Source organism: Salvelinus alpinus, chromosome 9 (assembly GCF_045679555.1).
Source record: "Salvelinus alpinus chromosome 9, SLU_Salpinus.1, whole genome shotgun sequence".
Classification (NCBI taxonomy): domain Eukaryota; kingdom Metazoa; phylum Chordata; class Actinopteri; order Salmoniformes; family Salmonidae; genus Salvelinus; species Salvelinus alpinus.
In genome coordinates, this window is record NC_092094.1 from 27,701,190 (window position 1) to 27,718,275 (window position 17,086).

At 45.2% G+C, this 17,086-nt stretch overlaps 1 protein-coding gene across 7 annotated transcripts; it reads right to left on the minus strand.

The window, feature by feature from the left end:
* Positions 1 to 368: 368 nt before the first annotated feature.
* LOC139584571 (PHD and RING finger domain-containing protein 1-like) lies at positions 369 to 16,249 on the minus strand. 7 transcript variants are annotated; one of them, XM_071416584.1, is made up of 19 exons: positions 16,144 to 16,249; positions 15,120 to 15,258; positions 14,215 to 14,331; positions 13,887 to 14,074; positions 13,522 to 13,605; positions 13,097 to 13,230; positions 12,751 to 12,842; positions 12,443 to 12,618; positions 11,824 to 11,959; positions 11,613 to 11,740; positions 11,320 to 11,513; positions 10,984 to 11,115; positions 10,732 to 10,886; positions 8,432 to 10,508; positions 6,993 to 8,311; positions 6,698 to 6,774; positions 5,772 to 5,960; positions 1,532 to 1,660; positions 369 to 676 (listed from the first exon to the last, which is right to left on the minus strand). In XM_071416584.1, exons 2-19 carry the CDS (start codon positions 15,205 to 15,207, stop codon positions 512 to 514), a joined length of 5,580 nt encoding a protein of 1,859 aa, XP_071272685.1. In that variant the 5' UTR covers positions 15,208 to 15,258; positions 16,144 to 16,249; the 3' UTR covers positions 369 to 511. The 7 variants fall into 7 exon arrangements, with proteins under 7 accessions (XP_071272685.1, XP_071272686.1, XP_071272684.1 ...); XM_071416585.1 differs by having other exon boundaries at positions 15,120 to 15,263; positions 15,889 to 16,244; XM_071416583.1 differs by having other exon boundaries at positions 15,120 to 15,263; positions 16,144 to 16,225.
* Between the last annotated feature and the right edge of the window lie 837 nt (positions 16,250 to 17,086).

A 17,086-nucleotide genomic window follows, 5' to 3' on the forward strand; every position in this document is an offset into this window, starting at 1 on the left:
AAAAAAATCAGCACTGCTTCTCAGACATTTTGCCTGTAGAAATAGCTCATTCACATTATTCCTCAACCTCTCTTGATGGAAAGGCTCTGACAGAGTTGTCTGTTTAAGACAGAATCTCTGTGGTAACCTCTCTAAGAGTAGACCATGCTAGACCATGAAAACAAAGTGCATGGACATGGTCTGTCCTTGTGTGAATCTTGAAACAAATCCAATTCAAAAACAGATGCTTGTCATTCGGTGGTAATCAAAGTGCAAGACCACATTGGGTCTACTAAGTTATTTACACAACTTTCAACGAAAAGGCTCTTCCATTATTTTGTGAGATGGTGAATTACTATGAACAGAACGTAACAACTTTATAATCCCCAAAAACAATGAATAAAATAGCCAATCTGGAGGCACTATTTCTCAAAGTCCTTGAGTCCCTTAACAACCGGTGACAATTTGATAACAGAAATAATCAAATTAGTGTGAAAATGGCTGAGTCTCCAGGGCTTGTGGATGAATGTCCTCATGGGGTCTCTGGGTCATTTGTTCTATCTGTTTCTGCCTCCTGTGTCTTCCCTCCATCCTCTACTTTCCTATGTTTCCTGGCGTGTTTGTATTTGTCCACGTAGGCTTTGACCAGGTTGGCCACTTTTACTGGGTTGATCGCCCCGCTCTTACTATGGCAGACCTGGAAACGCAATGGAAAACAAAATCACATGCATCTTAGTGAAGCAATGTACAAGCACAGTCAAATTACTTTATTTAAATCCACAGTGAAACACAATGGCTGTCTTTCTGCAAGAATTAGAGTAAGACTCAGTCGATTCTTGTAAATCTAAACTCTCATATTGCACATGTTGGGGCAAGCCCTTATATCAGGGATGGGCAACTGTTATGGGGGTGGGGGCCACAGTCTGAACTCATGAAGGGCTGCAGTTGCTCGCGTGTCTGCTTACCCACATCAGTACCCACATCCATAGCCCCCCCCCCCCCCCCATTGCGAGCAAAACATTTGACATTTTAGTGGCCCCCATCTTGACAGCAGAGAAACATTTTATACGTTTTAGAGTTAATTTCCGTCAATTCTACACATTTTGCCATAGGGTGCAGAGAAATGTTTGCAGTTTTGAATATGATATCTAAGTGAGACTGACTAACAAAATCACAAGACGGGAGGCCCCTCGGGTGGTAATTTGATCATGAAAACAAGTTTAGATAGCTGGCCACTAAACTAACTTTGTAATCTAAAAAATGTTAGCTAACATGAGCTAATTGACTAACCATCAGTGACTGACATAAGAGAAAAACTGCTGATACATAACCAATTGGTCCGAGAGACCTTCAAAAAGGGGGCTGCATGGCCGCCAGTTGCCCACCCCTGCCTTACATCAACCAATGAAAGACACTTGAACCAAAGATTCACTCCCATGATTAACATCTTTGGTTACATTATTATGTGCATGTTCTCCAGTTTCCATAAAAACTCATTTTAATTTATCATTGTAAACCACATTACTAATTTTTTGCCAATGATCAGGTGTACCTTCTGGACAGCCTTGCGTACGATATCCTTGTATTCGTCCTTAGTGATGTCTCTCTTCTGGTAGAACGGCTTGATAGCCAGCTTCACCTCCTCTATGGCTCTCTCTTGCATGTGGAGCTTCTTTATGTACTGTGGACAGAAACCAGGGATTGGTCAACACACACACAACTATAAAAGGGGCGCAGAGCCATGTATTTACATTGCAACAAGTATTCACTTGCAACAAGTATTCACTTGCAACAAGTATTCACTTGCAACAAGTATTCACTTGCAACAAGTATTTGTATTTATTGTGGATCCTCATTAGCTGTTGCCAATGCAGCAGCTACTCTTCCTGGGGTCCAGCAAAATGAAGGCACTTATATTCTTACAAGTGTGTTCCCTCAGACCCCTATTCTTGATGTGGAATAGAGTTTAGTCATGGCTCTACAGTGCCTTGCAAAAGTATTCACCCCCTTGGCGTTTTTCCTATTTTGTTGCATTACAACCTGTAAATTAAATGGATATTTATTTGGATTTCATGTAATGGACACACACAAAATAGTCCAAATTACACCCAAAAAAAGAACCCCCAAAAAAGTTTAAGTAGTGTGTGCATACATATGTATTCACCCCCTTCGCTATGAAGCCCCTAAATAAGATCTGGTGCAACCAATTACCTTCAGAAGTCACATAATTAGTTAAATAAAGTCCACCTGCGTGCAATCTAAGTGTCACATGATCTCAGTATATATACGCCTGTTCTGAAAGGCCCCAGAGTCTGCAACACCACAAAGCAAGGGGCACCACCAAGCAATGAAGACCAAGGAGATCTCCAAACAGGTCAGGGACAAAGTTGTGGAGAAGTACAGATCAAGGTTGGGATATAAAAAAATATCTGAAACTTTGAACATCCCACAGAGCACCATTAAATCCATTATTAAAAAATGGAAAGAATATGGCACCACAACAAACCTGTCAAGAGAGGGCCGCCCACCAAAACTCAGACCAGGCAAGGAGGGCATTAATCAGAGAGGAAACAAAGAGACCAAAGATCACCATGAAGGAGCTGTAAAACTCCAATCTCCGCTGTGGAGCATCTGTCCATTGGACCACTTTAAGCCGTACACTCCACAGAGCTGGGCTTTACGGAAGAGTGGCAAGAAAAAAGCCATTGCTTAAAGAAAAACATAAGCAAACACATTGGGTGTTCGCCAAACGGCATGTGGGAGACACCCCAAACATATGGAAGAAGGTATTCTGGTCAAATTAGACTAAAATTTAGCTTTTTGGCCATCAAGGCAAATTATATGTCTGGCGCAAACCCAACACCTCTCATCACCCAGAGAACACCATCATCGGCAGGGACTGGGAAACTGGTCAGAATTGAAGGAATGATGGCGCTAAATAGAGGGTAATTCTTGAGGGAAACCTTTTTCAGTCTTCCAGAGATTTGAGACTGGGACGGAGGTTCACCTTCCAGCAGGACAATGACCCTAAGCATACTGCTAAAGCAACACTCGAGTGGTTTAAGGGGAAACATACTGGAATGGCCTAGTCAAAGCCCAGACTTCAATCCAATTGAGAATCTGTGGTATGACTTAAAGATTGCTGTTTGTTTCAAAATAAAAAATATTTTGCATCTTCAAAGTGGTAGGCATGTTGTGTAAATCAAATGATACAAACCCCCCAAAAATCAATTTTAATTTCAGGTTGTAAGGCAACAAAATAAGAAAAATCCAAAGGGGGGGAATACTTTCGCAAGACTCTGTATGTAGTAATGTGCGCCTGCCATAGTCTGTTGTGGACTATGACGAGACCTCTGGTGGCATATGTCTTGTGGGGTATGCATGGGTGTCTGAGCTGTGTGCCAGTAGTTCAAACAGACAGCTCGGTGCATTCAACATGTCAATACTTCTCACAAATACAAGTAGTGATGAAGTCAATCCCTCCTCCACTTTGAGCCAGGAGAGATTGACATGCATATTATTTATGTTAGCTCTCTGTGTACATCTAAGGCCAGCCATGATGCCCAGTTCTGATCCAATTGCAAGTCCCTCTTTGTGGCACTTGACCATACAACTGCACATTTTTATATATATATATATATATATATATATATATATATATATATATATATATATATATATATATATATGTATATATATATTTGTAATAATGACAATTACAACAACACTGAATGAACAATGAACACTATTTTAACTTAATATAATACATCAATAAAATCAATTTAGTCTCAAATAAATAATGAAACAGGTTCAATTTGGTTTAAATCATGCAAAAACAAAGTGTTGGAGAAGTAAAAGTGCAATATGTGCCATGTAAAAAAGCTAACGTTTAAGTTCCTTGCTCAGAACATGAGAACATATGAAAGCTGGTGGTTCCTTTTAACATGAGTCTTCAATATTCCCAGGTAAGAAGTTTTAGGTTGTAGTTATTATGGGACTATTTCTCTCTATACCATTTGTATTTCATATACCTTTGACTATTGGATGTTCTAATAGGTACTATAGTGTTGCCAGCCTAATCTCAGGAGTTGATAGACTTGAAGTCATAAACAGCGCAATGCTTGAAGCACAGCGAAGAGCTGCTGGCAAGCGCAGTAAAGTGCTGTTTGAATGAATGCTTACGAGCCTGCTGTTGCCTACCATCGCTCAGTCAGACTGCTCTATCAAATCATAGACTTAATTATAACATAATAACACACAGAAATACGAGCCTTAGGTCATTAATATGGTCGAATCCGGAAACTATCATCTCGAAAACAAAACATTTATTCTTTCAGTGAAATACGGAACCGTTCCGTATGTTATCTAACGGGTGGCATCTATAAGTCTAAATATTGCTGTTACATTGCACAACCTTCAATGTTATGTCATAATTACGTCAAATTCTGGCAAATTAGTTCGCAACGAGCCAGGCAGCCGAAACTGTTGCATATACCCTGACTCTGCGTGCAATGAATGCAAGAGAAATGACACAATTTCCCTAGTTTAATATTGCCTGCTAACATGCATTTCTTTTAACTAAATATACAGGTTTAAAAATATATATACTTTTGTGTATTGCGCTTTTGTTAAATCATCCCCCGTTTGGCGAAGTTGGCTGTCTTTGTTAGGAAGAAATGGTCTTCACACAGTTTGCAATGAGCCAGGTGGCCCAAACTGCTGCATATACCCTGACTCTGCTTGCACAGACCGCAAGAGAAGTGACAAAATTTCCCTAGTTAAAATAAATTAATGTTAGCAGGCAATATTAACTAAATATGCAGGTTTAAAAATCTATACTTGTGTATTAAGTTTAAGAAAGGCGTTAATGTTTATGGTTAGGTACACATTGGTGCAACGACAGTGCTTTTTTTCGCGAATGCGCTTGTTAAAATCACCCGTTTGGCGAAGTAGGCTGTGATTAAATGATAAATTAACAGGCACCGCATCAATTATATGCAACGCAGGACAAGCTAGATAAACTAGTAATATCAACCACCATGTGTAGTTAACTAGTGATTATGTTAAGATTGATTGTTTTTTTATAAGATACGTTTAATGCTAGCTAGCACCTTACCTTGGCTCGATGCTGCACTCGCATAACAGGTAGTCAGCCTGCCACGCAGTCTCCTCGTGGAGTGCAATGTAATCGACCATGATCGGTGTCCAAAAATGCCGATTACCGTTTGTTATGAAAACTTGAAATCGGCCCTAATTAATCAGCCATTTCGATTAATCGGTCGAACTCTAGTCTGTAGAACCTGCCTTGTTGATGGTGCTGTTAAGGCAGAACAGCGTTTTCTTATGGACAGATTTCTTCCCCATCTTAGCTACTGTTGTACCAATATTTTTGGGCCATGACAGTTTACAATAGAGGGTTACTCCAAGCAGTTTAGTCACCTCAACTTGCTCAATTTCGACATTATTCATTACACGATTTAGTTGAGGTTTAGTGAATGATTTGTTCCAAATACAATGCTTTTCGTTTTTGAAATATTTAACTTATTCCTTGCCACCCATTCTGAAATTACCTGCAGCTCTTAAGTGTTGCAGTCATTTCAGTCGCTGTAGTAGCTGACGTGTATAGTGTTGAGTCATCCGCATACATACACACTGGCTTTACTAAAAGCCAGTGGCATGTTGTTAGTAAAGATTGAAAAAAGTAAGGGACCTAGACAGCTGCTACTGATATCACCCAAATGTGCATCGATCCATTTGAAGACCATCATTTTCCTTCCTCCTCTCAGACTCACCTTATCGTTCCTGGAAACATCATCCTCTCCCAGGTCTTCGTTGGGTTCCCCCTGCCCAGGTTTCGACAGCGCTACGGTGGTTAGGCTGCTGGAGCTGGAGGTGGCACTAGGGAGCGTTATGGACACACTGCCCCTCTTGGTGCTCTGGACCTTGGGGTCAGTGAGTGACGTAGCCTTCAAGGGAGCCTCCTATAGGTGGGAAGATTTAGATGAGGCAATCTTCACATGTAAGCCTTTTGATTATTGGACAAATCCCAATTTGAGATGTGTGGGCAAGTTTAACATTAACTTAAACTGTGTATTTATGTTGAGGGAGAATTATAAAAAATTAATTAAGCAACACAAGTTGATGTCTCAACCATCTCTTGCCTCATCATGCCCTAGCAGAAAATATGTTATTGTGTTAAGGTATTATTAGCACATAGCCTTTGTGATGTGTAACTTGGCTCCAGTTTTGATTTCCCTTGTAATGTTTCTACTTTCATTTCACCATAAAACCCTCCTCTATCAGTTCAAGTTTCAGTCACATGATCTCTCTTGGGCCCTATTTGATCTGCACTGGCTTTCCGCTGACACGCCACAACTGCACTCCGAGTCAAAACGGACAGTCTGCCACCTTGTGGCAGAGGTGCATGTTTATTACAGGAATAGTTTGTACTGAAGGTTCTGAGCACTAAATCACAGATATCTGTAAAGATCAACAGAACATCTACTTGATATTGACATGACCGGCCGCCAGTATGATGCCGTGACTAGGTGCCATTTCATAGTGAACTGCCAGTTTACTGATTGATCATAACTACACATTTGCAGGAAAGAAAGGCAGCATACAGCGGTAGAGGCCTGAAGCTAAGCACTGACCTCACACCACACAGAACAAATCAGCTATCTAGGTAAGTAGGCAAGGTCAACCTAATGAGCCGTACCTGACTGGATGCCTGGGCGGAAGAGGCAGGTCTGCGAGCTCCCTCCTGTTTCAGCTTCAGTTTGTAGAGGGCCAGCTCTGAGACGAAGGCAAAAACACCACATCTTAAATAGCTGTTCCTAATTCAAGAGCTATGACCCTCTCTGTGTTAAGTGAATTAGAGGTTGTTTCTGAACCAGAGTCAAAGAGTCGACTACAAATTGTTGATTGATGTAATTCAACACGTAAGGGCTCTAATTGTGCCAATCTAGGTTATGGTATGCTTAAATGTTTTTAAAGGGTACAATAATACTCACTAGTGCCAGTCTTCTCTGGCTGTGGCCCCTCTGGCTCCTGTAGGTTCCAGGTGACCCTCTTCACCGAGGGTTTGGCCTTGGCACCTGCCGTGACTGGCACCGGTTCTCCCTCAGTCTTCCCCTCCTCCCCCTCTCCTTCCTTCTCCTGTTTGACCCCAGCCTCCCCACTCTCTCCTCCTGGCTCCGTCTTCACATAGTCCAGGCTGTCCAGCATCATGTCCACGTCCATGTCATCGTCTGAAAGCTCCTCTACCTCGTGCTTCTCTGGGTTCACTGAGATGGGTTGGACTAGTGGAGGAGTCTCTGTGAGGGCCTCTGGTACTGGAGGAATCAGGGATGGGGTCCCCTGCTGGCTGGCTATACTCTCAGCAGCCTGAGGAGAAGCAGGGACAAGGTGTGTGCTGAGTGTTGAGAAGCTTGGGCTGGATTGGCCAGTTTGGGTGGGGGGAACAGGGATGTTGGAGGTTAGGTGTTGAGGCAGCTCAGGCCAGATGGGCTCAGTCTTGCTGGTGTCCTTTAACGCCTGATCTTTTTGATCTGCTATGTCTGATGTGGAGACGGCGCACGCCTCCTTTATGAGGGCGGAAGGGTGTTCTTTTTCGATATTCTTGTGCTGTTGCAAGTCCTTGACTGTGCTGAATGTTGACAGAGGTTTTTCTTTTTTGATTGGTTTACTATCCAGTGATTCTTCCAACATATCAAAGGCAGGTTTCTCTTTTTTTATCTCTTTGAGCAGCTTAGACTCCTTGAGTAGTTTTGTTGAGAGAGAGGCGAGTCTCTCTGTTCTAATGTCATTGCTGTCACTCTCCTTTTTCACCTCTGAGACAGAGAGGACAGAGAGAGATTTGAGTCCTGAGGAAAGCATCTGCTGTTTGACCTCTCGCTCTTTTCTCTCTTCTTTAGTCTCGCTCTCCTCTTTCAGAGGGACACGGGGGAGAACTTTTACCTTTTTCTTCTCTTTCTGTTCTTCTAGCTTATTGAAGGTGGTGGTTGAGAAAGACCCTGGTGGTCTCTGTGACCCCTCTTCTTTCCTCCTCTCTCTGGACCGCGACCTGGACTTTGGCCTCTTCCTGTCTTTCGACCGCACCTCAACCCTGTCCTTTGATCTGGAGGATGATGGTTGTGATCGTAAGTGGTCTTTCCTCCTCTCCCTAGACCTGGAACGGGAACGCGAGCGAGACTGCGAGCAATCACGCTTCTTGTCCTTTGACGGGCGACCCTTCTCTCTTTCACTCCCTCTGCCCTCGTTCCTCTCCCTGCTCCCTCTCTTCTGCTTTTTCCTCTTGGACCGCTCTCTGCTGCTGGAGCCTGACCATGACCTAAATCAAAATATTAGAAAAAGTTATAATAATAGGAAATATACGAGAACACATATGTTATTAAAACACCACCAAATTACTGTATACAAAATTTACATTATCAAACAATGACATTAGTACCTGGAGCGCCTCCTGTCTTTGGAGGGAGAACGTGACCGTCTCTTCTTCCTGCGAGACCTCTCAGAGATATCAGAGGTAGAACTGTCTGACGGGGAACGAGTCCTTCTCCTCTCCCTTGATCCCGAACGCCTAGAACTCCTCTCTCCCCCCTTGTCTCCTCTCCTACCCCCCTCATAACGTCTCTTCCTCCCTGCCTGGTCCGGGGCCTTGTCTTCCCTCCTCCTGCCGGCCTCCGGGCTGTTTGAGGCAGACCGCCGCTCTGTGGAAGACCCCCTGCCTTTGGATGTTTTGCTCCCCTGGCCTGAGGGCCTGGAGTGTGATTTAGACCTGGATGGGGACCTGGGGGGGCTGGCCTGGGGCTCTGACTTTATCTCAGTCTTCACCATCCTGTTTCTGTGGTGGCTGGAGGCTAAGCTGGATGAGGAAGGAGTAGTCTGCTGGTTCTGGGGCTCTCTACTGTTGCCAGTCGTGCTGTACTGCCCTTTCTCACCCCCTGGCTCATTCCTCTCCCTCTTCAGATGGACCTGGCTCTGGGACAGAGGTGTGCTGGTGCCAGTCATCACAGACCTGGGTGCGTTGTGAGGGCTATGACCAGGCTTTGCAGTGTCAGAGTTCTCTAGCTCCCTCTTCACCTCCAGACCTTCTCCTGAGCCCTCATCCCTCTCCAGTGACACGGCTTTCACCTGCTGGCTGGCACCTTCCTTCACCTGCTGGCTGGCACCTTCCTTCACCTGCTGGCTGGCACCTTCCTTCACCTGCTGGCTGGCACCTTCCTTCACCTGCTGGCTGGCACCTTCCTTCACCTGCTGGCTGGCACCTTCCTTCACCTGCTGGCTGGCACCTTCCTTCACCTGCTGGCTGGGACCTTCCTTCACCTGCTGGCTGGGACCTTCCTTCACCTGCTGGCTGGGACCTTCCTTCACCTGCTGGCTGGGACCTTCCTTCACCTGCTGGCTGGGACCTTCCTTCACCTGCTGGCTGGGACCTTCCTTCACCTGCTGGCTGGGACCTTCCTTCACCTGCTGGCTGGGACCTTCCTTGTGCACCATGGTTGGTTTCCCCCCAGCATGGCTCTCTGCTTCGCTGTCTGAGCCGGTTGGATGGAAGGGGTCATATATATCCCCCTCTTCCTTCTCCTCTTTGACTGGTGTGTGTGAGGACATCAGGGGATTCTGTTTGTTCCTGCGCTCCTCTCTTTTACTCTTCGCCTCCTCTTCGTCCGCAGACGCTGGTTCTAGACAGTTGCCAGCGGCAACAATTGCAGAGGCGTTGCTAAGCTTTCGGGCGTGCCAGACAGAGCTGGCGTTGATCCGGAAGCACACCGTGGATGATGCTGATGAAGAGGTGCGGGCAGGGTTAGATGGAGAATCAGAAGAGGAGAACGAAGAGGAGAAGGAGCTGGAGAAGGCTGAGGAAGGGCCTGCTCTGTCTGGTCTCTGTCCCTCTGTCCTGCCCTGCTGCTGGTCCACAGTTTGCTGCCTGCCCCTGTTCCCACCCAGGCTGTTCACACAGGCATCAGGGAAGCTATTACTACCACTACCATTAGCACTGCTACTACTACTACTGCCACTACTACCACTACTACCCCCTCTGCTGGCGTTGCCATTCGCCGGGCCACCGCTCTCCCGTTTTATCCTTGGTATCCTGGGAAGCACCGATACTGGTGCTTCCCATACTGGTTTAGCAGCGACCTTCTTAGCCTGGGGCTGTGGTGGCACCGTCTCCCTACCTCTGGAGTGAGAGTCTGGGGTAGGAGTGGAGGTGGCAGCCCTCTGTGTCCCATGGGGGGGTAGTACACCGGTGTCCTCCCAGTGGCTGTGTCCAGGACTAGGGCTGGGTCTACAGGGGGCAGGGACGTGGGGGTGTGGGTGACTCAAGATGGGAGGTGGATAAGTGGCTGGGTGGGGGGATGAAGGGGTGAGAGGGGACAGGCAGGGTCCTGCTACCAGGTCTCCGTTAATGGGGAGACAAAGGGAGCTGGCTGCTGTGGTAGGGGACATCCCTGAGTGGAGCTGGGCTACTGATTCACCAGAGCTGCTGCTCCTACTGCTGCCGGGCATGGATGACGACAAACCCACTACAACACAAACACAACACCTGACTCAACATGATGTTGCTGTGTAACACACAGAATCCAACAGACTTCAAAATCAATGGTTAACAAGCAATAAAACGTTCACTAGTTCTTAAATTGTCAGGTAATAGATACGGTACCAGCAAAATACTAAGAGAAAGAAAGAAGAAAAAAAAGGACAAGAGATTGAACTAAAGAAAGTAAGAAACCCTAGCAGCCTGCTCACCTGGTTTGTTAGCCTTGAGGGATCCATCTCTGTTAATGACTACGTCTGAGCTGTCCATCAGAAGCATGCTCTGTCCTGATAGGATGCTGCCCAGCAGGTCAGGCACTGGGGCCACCTCTGCCACCTCCTCCAACTGGGGAAGGCTCGGGCCCCACCTACAACCCCATGGCAACCACACGTCAGACATGTATCATATTGAAGGATGTGAGCTACATAACAAAATAACATTTGGGAGGAGATGAGAAGGGGTACCTAGAGAGGCCAGCAGTGATTGGTCGAGCCACAGGCTGGTGCGAGAGGAGTGCGGAGCGAGACAAGCCACGCCTCTTGGCCTCCAGCAGTGAAGACGTGGCCGAGGCTTGCTGCTCCTCCTCATCATCATCCCTGGGGTGGGATCAACAGCCAATCAATATTCAGAACCATGTTGACGTCCATTCCACAATTGTCTGTTATTTTCTATGAGTTCTTTTTTTTCACTTCATGGTTTTGTTTGAAATGATTGTTTTCAGCATTAGATGGAGATCTCTATTCTCTAGATTAATAAAGTACTATGTTAACTTATAGTTGTGAGTTGTGCCTGAGACAGACCTGCTAGTGAAGGGGTCCAGATCGTAGGGGTCTCCATAGACAGAGAGCGATGCAGCTCCTATGTCAGCCCTCATACTGCCCAGAGTGGTTTCTGAAGGCCGGTAGACAGAGGGAAGGGACGAGCCCCGTTTGGGCTTCCCTATCCCTAGGCTACGGGCTATACGACCACGTGACGTAGCTTCCTTTTTCACCACCTAGGAATACACAGTCAGATTAAACATGAGCACTGATTCTGTCATTTTGTTATAGGTACTATATTTTCCATGTTATAATTGTTAAATTTGAAGTCTCACCAGTTTCCTTCTGGACTTGGTCCTTCTCACTCGCCGTTTCCTCCTCCTCCTCACCCCGGTACCTGCAGCTTTGCCCTTACCACCCGTGGCAGACGATGACCTCTTACTCTGGCCTTTCCTGCGCTTTACTGTGGGCAAATGCATCTCTTTTAAAAACCCGGGTAGGGTTTGCGTGCGTGTGCGTGTGTGTGTGCGTGTGTGTTTTTTTCACCTGTCCTGCGTCGTCGACTGGATGGAGCGCGGGGTGTGAGGTTCCGTATGTACACAGCTGTGTTGAGTCCAGCCACCACTGCGTTGATAGTCTCATCCAGCCAGGTGGTCTGTGGCATCAGAAAGCTGGGGGAGATCTGAGACCAGAGGTACACTGCATCACTCTACTATTCTCTGCTGTCTATTTGGACATGCTTTACTTGACATGACCTTCACAGCCGTCTAATGAGGCAGGCTGCAGCATCACACAGCCTGCAGCATCACCACCTCCCTCTGGCTCTCTATTCTAGACCCGCAGGTCAAATGTTACTTGGTGCAAGTAGCGCATTCAAACAAGACAAAATAACATAGTGTCATCATTAATCAAATGTTATGTAATACCATTCTACACAGAAACACCCATCATACACGTTTCAACCCAGGAGAGAAAACATGGGTAACATCATTTTTCATAAGTACATTATCATGCTGCTCACTAAATAATCTTTGATTACAGAATTCATATCAATACTACTCAGTCAATGCTACAGAGTAAGGGCTGTTGACACTAGTGGCGAGGAGCGGAGTGTAGTGAGGCAGAACAGAGAAGCCAGTAGGAAGCAACACGCCTCATGCCAAACCTGTGCAATGCGTGCCTGGGTGATTCGGTGGTGGTTGACACTGGCGCGGACCCTCTCACTCTGCTGGGTGCGGGCAATGGCCCGGGTGGGGCCTGCCGCAGGGAGGCGGGAGCGGCTGGTTGTGGGACGGGCGCTGCTCAGACTCTCCGTGTTGCTCTGCTCTTCCACTGAACCCCCTGAGGAGCAATAACATTGATGAACTCTGGGATCTTGGTAAAATGACTTTTTTTTATATTGCTTTATACAAAGAGTATTGTCAACGTATTCCTCAGAGGAAGATGTAATGAGTCAGTACTGAGTATGATTACTTGAACGGCGGTTGTTGGCTTGACACTCTGGGCAGAACCATTCCTCCACAGGGACAGCATCCAGCGGGGGGGTCAGGCACTCCATGTGGTACCTTCCACGGAGCACAGACATGGAGTGGTAGGAATTAGGTATTAACATGGATATGATCAAGTCCCGTATTCATAAAGTGTTTCAAAGTACCTACCAGGTTAAGAATGAGATAACATGGATATGATCAGAAAATAAAAACCAGGGAAAATTATAAGGGTTAATTGGAATGATCAGATAAAGATATTTATTCCTGATTGTATGATTAATCAGGAACAATCCCAGAACGCTAGGTGGCGTGTGTTTCACTTGTCTCACCCAGCATCACAGCCGTCACAGAGCAGCAGGCAGTCTTCACGGTCACTCCCTCCACACACCTCGCAGCTGGTCTGTTCCAGCTCAAGGTCGATCACCTCCTCCTGGCCCTCCTTCACTGGTTTCTGCACTGTGATCTGCACTCAACCATCATGCACATAGATGAATGAGAAGAAAGTGACTGTCTGCAGCTCCCATGCATGACCCATATTTGTATATACAATGTTTCAACCATAATGGTCTTTGCCACAAAATAAATCAAACACCCTTCATGTGGAATACACATGCCATATGTAGTAGCTACTTCTCTACCTCTCAGAACCCCCTCCCAACAATACATTCAGAAACACCATGTACAATATTAAATCAAGACCAAAGAAGGCAAATAAAAGACATTCACCAAGAGGAAGTAAAAAAAATTAACTCACCATTTTCTGCACTTTCCCACCATAACATTTTCTCAGGTAGATGTTATTGAAGACTATTCTGTCCACAGGACAAGAGTTTGCATTCTGGGGGAAGAACAAACCATGATTGGAGGCACAACATTTGGACACACTTTAACATATAATTACTGTCTATCTTAACAAACCCTCTTTATTGGACTGAAAGTGAAAAATGAGGTGTGGCCCCTTTGGACCAAGGTTCCAGTGACGCTCATGATTTTAACGGGTGAGTGTCTTCTAGTTCTTCCGACAATATTATAATTTTGTGTCTGTACTAACACTTAAGTGAATAAAAAGCTTTAACCCCTTGACCTCTCATTTTGCACCCTCTAATGTCACCCACCCACCTTGGACCACTCGAGGATGCAGTCGAGGCAGAAGTAGTGTTCGCAGCTCTCTGGCGTGGCCACGGGCTGGCTGTGGAAGGAGTTAAGGCAGATGGGGCATTTCTCAGTGTCCTCGTCTGAGCTCAGACCTGCCAAGTCAGCAGACGCTCCCCCCACCGCACCCTCCACCACATCGTCCTCTTCTCCATCTGAGGAACAAGTATGTCGTATGATCAGAAGTTATGAAACTCAAGTGGTAGATCTATACCTTGGATACTAAAAGCGTACCATAGACCATTACTGATTATTTTCCATGAGTACAGAATCCTACATTTCCATAGTCTCTCACCATCACTGTCATCCTCCTCTTCTTCCTCCTCATCTTCCTCACCATCGAGGTCTTCCTCCTCCTCACCACTGTCAGAAGCTCCCTCAGATTCCTCTCCACCTTCATCGCTGTCTTCATCTGTAAGTTGACAAATAAAAGTAGATGAGTAAGTAATCCAATTATTTCCAATACCAGTAGTGATGAGGGCCAATCACTAAGGGCGCTTTCAAACATAGTTTAGAGCTGTAGTTCGAATCAGAATTTGATTATTTGTTACATAGTTTTTTGTTGGTCCGGTTGGTTCCACATTGTCAAATGTCAAACAAACAAAACCACATGTCCATGCAAGTAACTTGTTTATTGGACAAAAATGCTCACGTTAAATCCATCTATGATTATCATGAAGCGTCACTGTGTCCAAATCTTCATATGACTTTAGCTTTGGTCTTCCAACAACATGCGGGAGGAAACAGCGCAATAGCCGCTCTAACTGTGACGTGAAAGGGCTATACAGTAGCCTGTATCCCCGGTATAGCCCCCGTCTCCTCTAATCTGCATCCGATGCGCTCATAAATGTGCTGCTATACTCAGAATGTTTAAAATATATTAAGTTATGATGCAACATGCATTTCTTCAAATGCTCGCAGTCAAATAACCAATAATACTGCACGACTCTGGTTATTTTCCTGTGTTTGGTCCGGACTGGGTTCTCACCTGCAGCAAACCTCACCACAGTATGAATTGAATCGGACCCTTTCTGAGCAAACCACTGTTTGTGGTTTACTGCGCTCCCGAGTGCGGATAGTGTTCACACCTGTCCAAACAAACCGAACTAAGGGGGTAAATGCACAAGAGTTTGAAAAAAACACTCCAAACCAGATTCACTCCTTAGGGTATTCATAAAATGTAGAAATATTATTCCATACCTGAGATTGCCCATACTGCAGGCCTTTTTTCTTTTCTGTGGGAGGCATTCCGGTTGATCAGCTCATCCTGGTTGTCTTCTTCATCCATGGCTGAACATCAGAGAGCTTCCTGCACCAATATCTAGCTAAATATCAAAGGCTATGCTTCAAAAGAGACATATGAATTTTCAGTAGCTGGAAAACACATGAAATTAAAATGAGTGCCACAACTATTCACCTCGTCCATGCACAAACAACGATTTCCTGTGCAGTCAGTATTGACACATGCAACAAGAACGCATTTTCACACTGTTAATACGGATTTAGCTACTGCATGAGATAGCGGTATGTGAGGGAGCTTTGTAAGTGAATGATAGCATGTCACAAGTGGACAGCTAGTTAGCCATTGTGAGACGTGAGTTAGCTACATTAGCTAGTTAACGTTTGCAGACTTGAACATTTGCGTTAACGTTAGCTAACGTTACCTACTGTAGATAACTAAGACTACATAGTTTTCCAGGCATAAATTACAAGCACAATCCAGACGGACAAATGAAAGACATTTATATCAAATGATCTTCTTCGTAGATGTGTTAGCTACCTAGCGAGTAGTAGTTGTTAAGCTTAACGAGTAATTAAGTAGCTAGGTAGCTAACAACTGCTGCTACTTCACTGCCTTCTGTTTCCTCAACAACAAAAACATTGAGCGACTTTGGTGCTGCACTGTGAATGTATGCTCGCTAAAAGAGCTAACTAAATAAACCGTTGTAAATAAGCTTTCGTTACCTACCTTATTGCAAAGAAAACGTGCAAGTTATGGAATATTCTTAGCTAGCTACCAGTACCTGCATTGTTATGGATAATAGTCTGCTAGATGCTAGCCTGCTACTGCTAGCATTAGCTTGATTCTAAATATAACTTCACTTGCACGCTCGTTATGTTCGGTGCACGTGACATTCATATGTTATCAGTTTAAAAGTTATCATTATCCAGGCGTACGCTAATGTATACTTCGAACGTGCAAAGCCAGGGTGTTTACACCTACCCTACGCGGTTGTGAATGACATGTTTGGAGTAACTGCTTAGTCCACAATTTTTGTTGAGTGACACCGCAAGCTGGAATGACGGAAATGGCAAAACGTACGCTACTCTTCTTCTTCTCTGTGACTTTTATGACGTACCACAACTATTATTGTATTGCTGCCACCAACTGGACGGGGGTGGGAAAAAAATGCAAAAAATGTCATTTCAATTACAGAGAAGGGAAAAAAAATATGAATCCATAGGTATTACACAAAAAAAGTAATAAAAAACATCCCTCTCCTTCAGTCCATCAAAAACTCCATAACTCCCTACACAGGCTCTAGGGCCTGCCATGAAACAGAACTGCTGGTAATGGGAACCACAGGAGGCTGCTGAGTGAACGGCTCATAATAATGGCCGGAACGGAGCAAATGGAATGGTATCAAATACATGGAAATTCCGTAAAGGGAGTGTAGAAGAGGTGAAAATATTATTGTTGTCTATCAACAATGACAAGCCACCGGGGTCTGACAACTTGAATGGAAAAATACTGATGTTAATAGTGGACGATATTGCCACTCCTATTTACCATATCTTCAATTTAAGCCTACTAGAAAGTCTGTGCCCTCAGGCCTGGTGGGAAGATAACGCTATTCTGCTTCCCAAGAATAGTAAAGCCCCCTTTACTGGATACGCACTGAGCTAAAGGGTAGAGCTCCGCTTTCAAGGAGACGGACTCTAAATGGGACACTTATAAGAAATCCTGCAATGCACTCAGACAAACCATCAAACAGGAAAAGCGTCAATACAGGGGTAAGATTGAATTGTACTGCTCTGACGCTCGTTGTATGTGGCAGGGCTTGTAAACTATTACAGACTACAAAGGGAAGCACAGTCGCGAGCTGCCCAGTGACACGAGCCTACCAGACGAGCTAAATTACTTCTATGCCCGTGTCGGGGCAAGC

Bases quoted from the DNA above. Each gene is read 5' to 3' on its own strand.
- LOC139584571 (XM_071416584.1), bottom strand. From the start codon at position 15,207: ATGGATGAAGAAGACAACCAGGATGAGCTGATCAACCGGAATGCCTCC. The intron at 14,075-14,214 runs GTGAGAGACTAT...CTTGTTCCTCAG, and splicing joins AGAGGAGGATGACAGTGATG to ATGGAGAAGAGGACGATGTG. The intron at 10,509-10,731 runs GTGAGCAGGCTG...TTTGTGTTGTAG, and splicing joins CCTCAAGGCTAACAAACCAG to TGGGTTTGTCGTCATCCATG.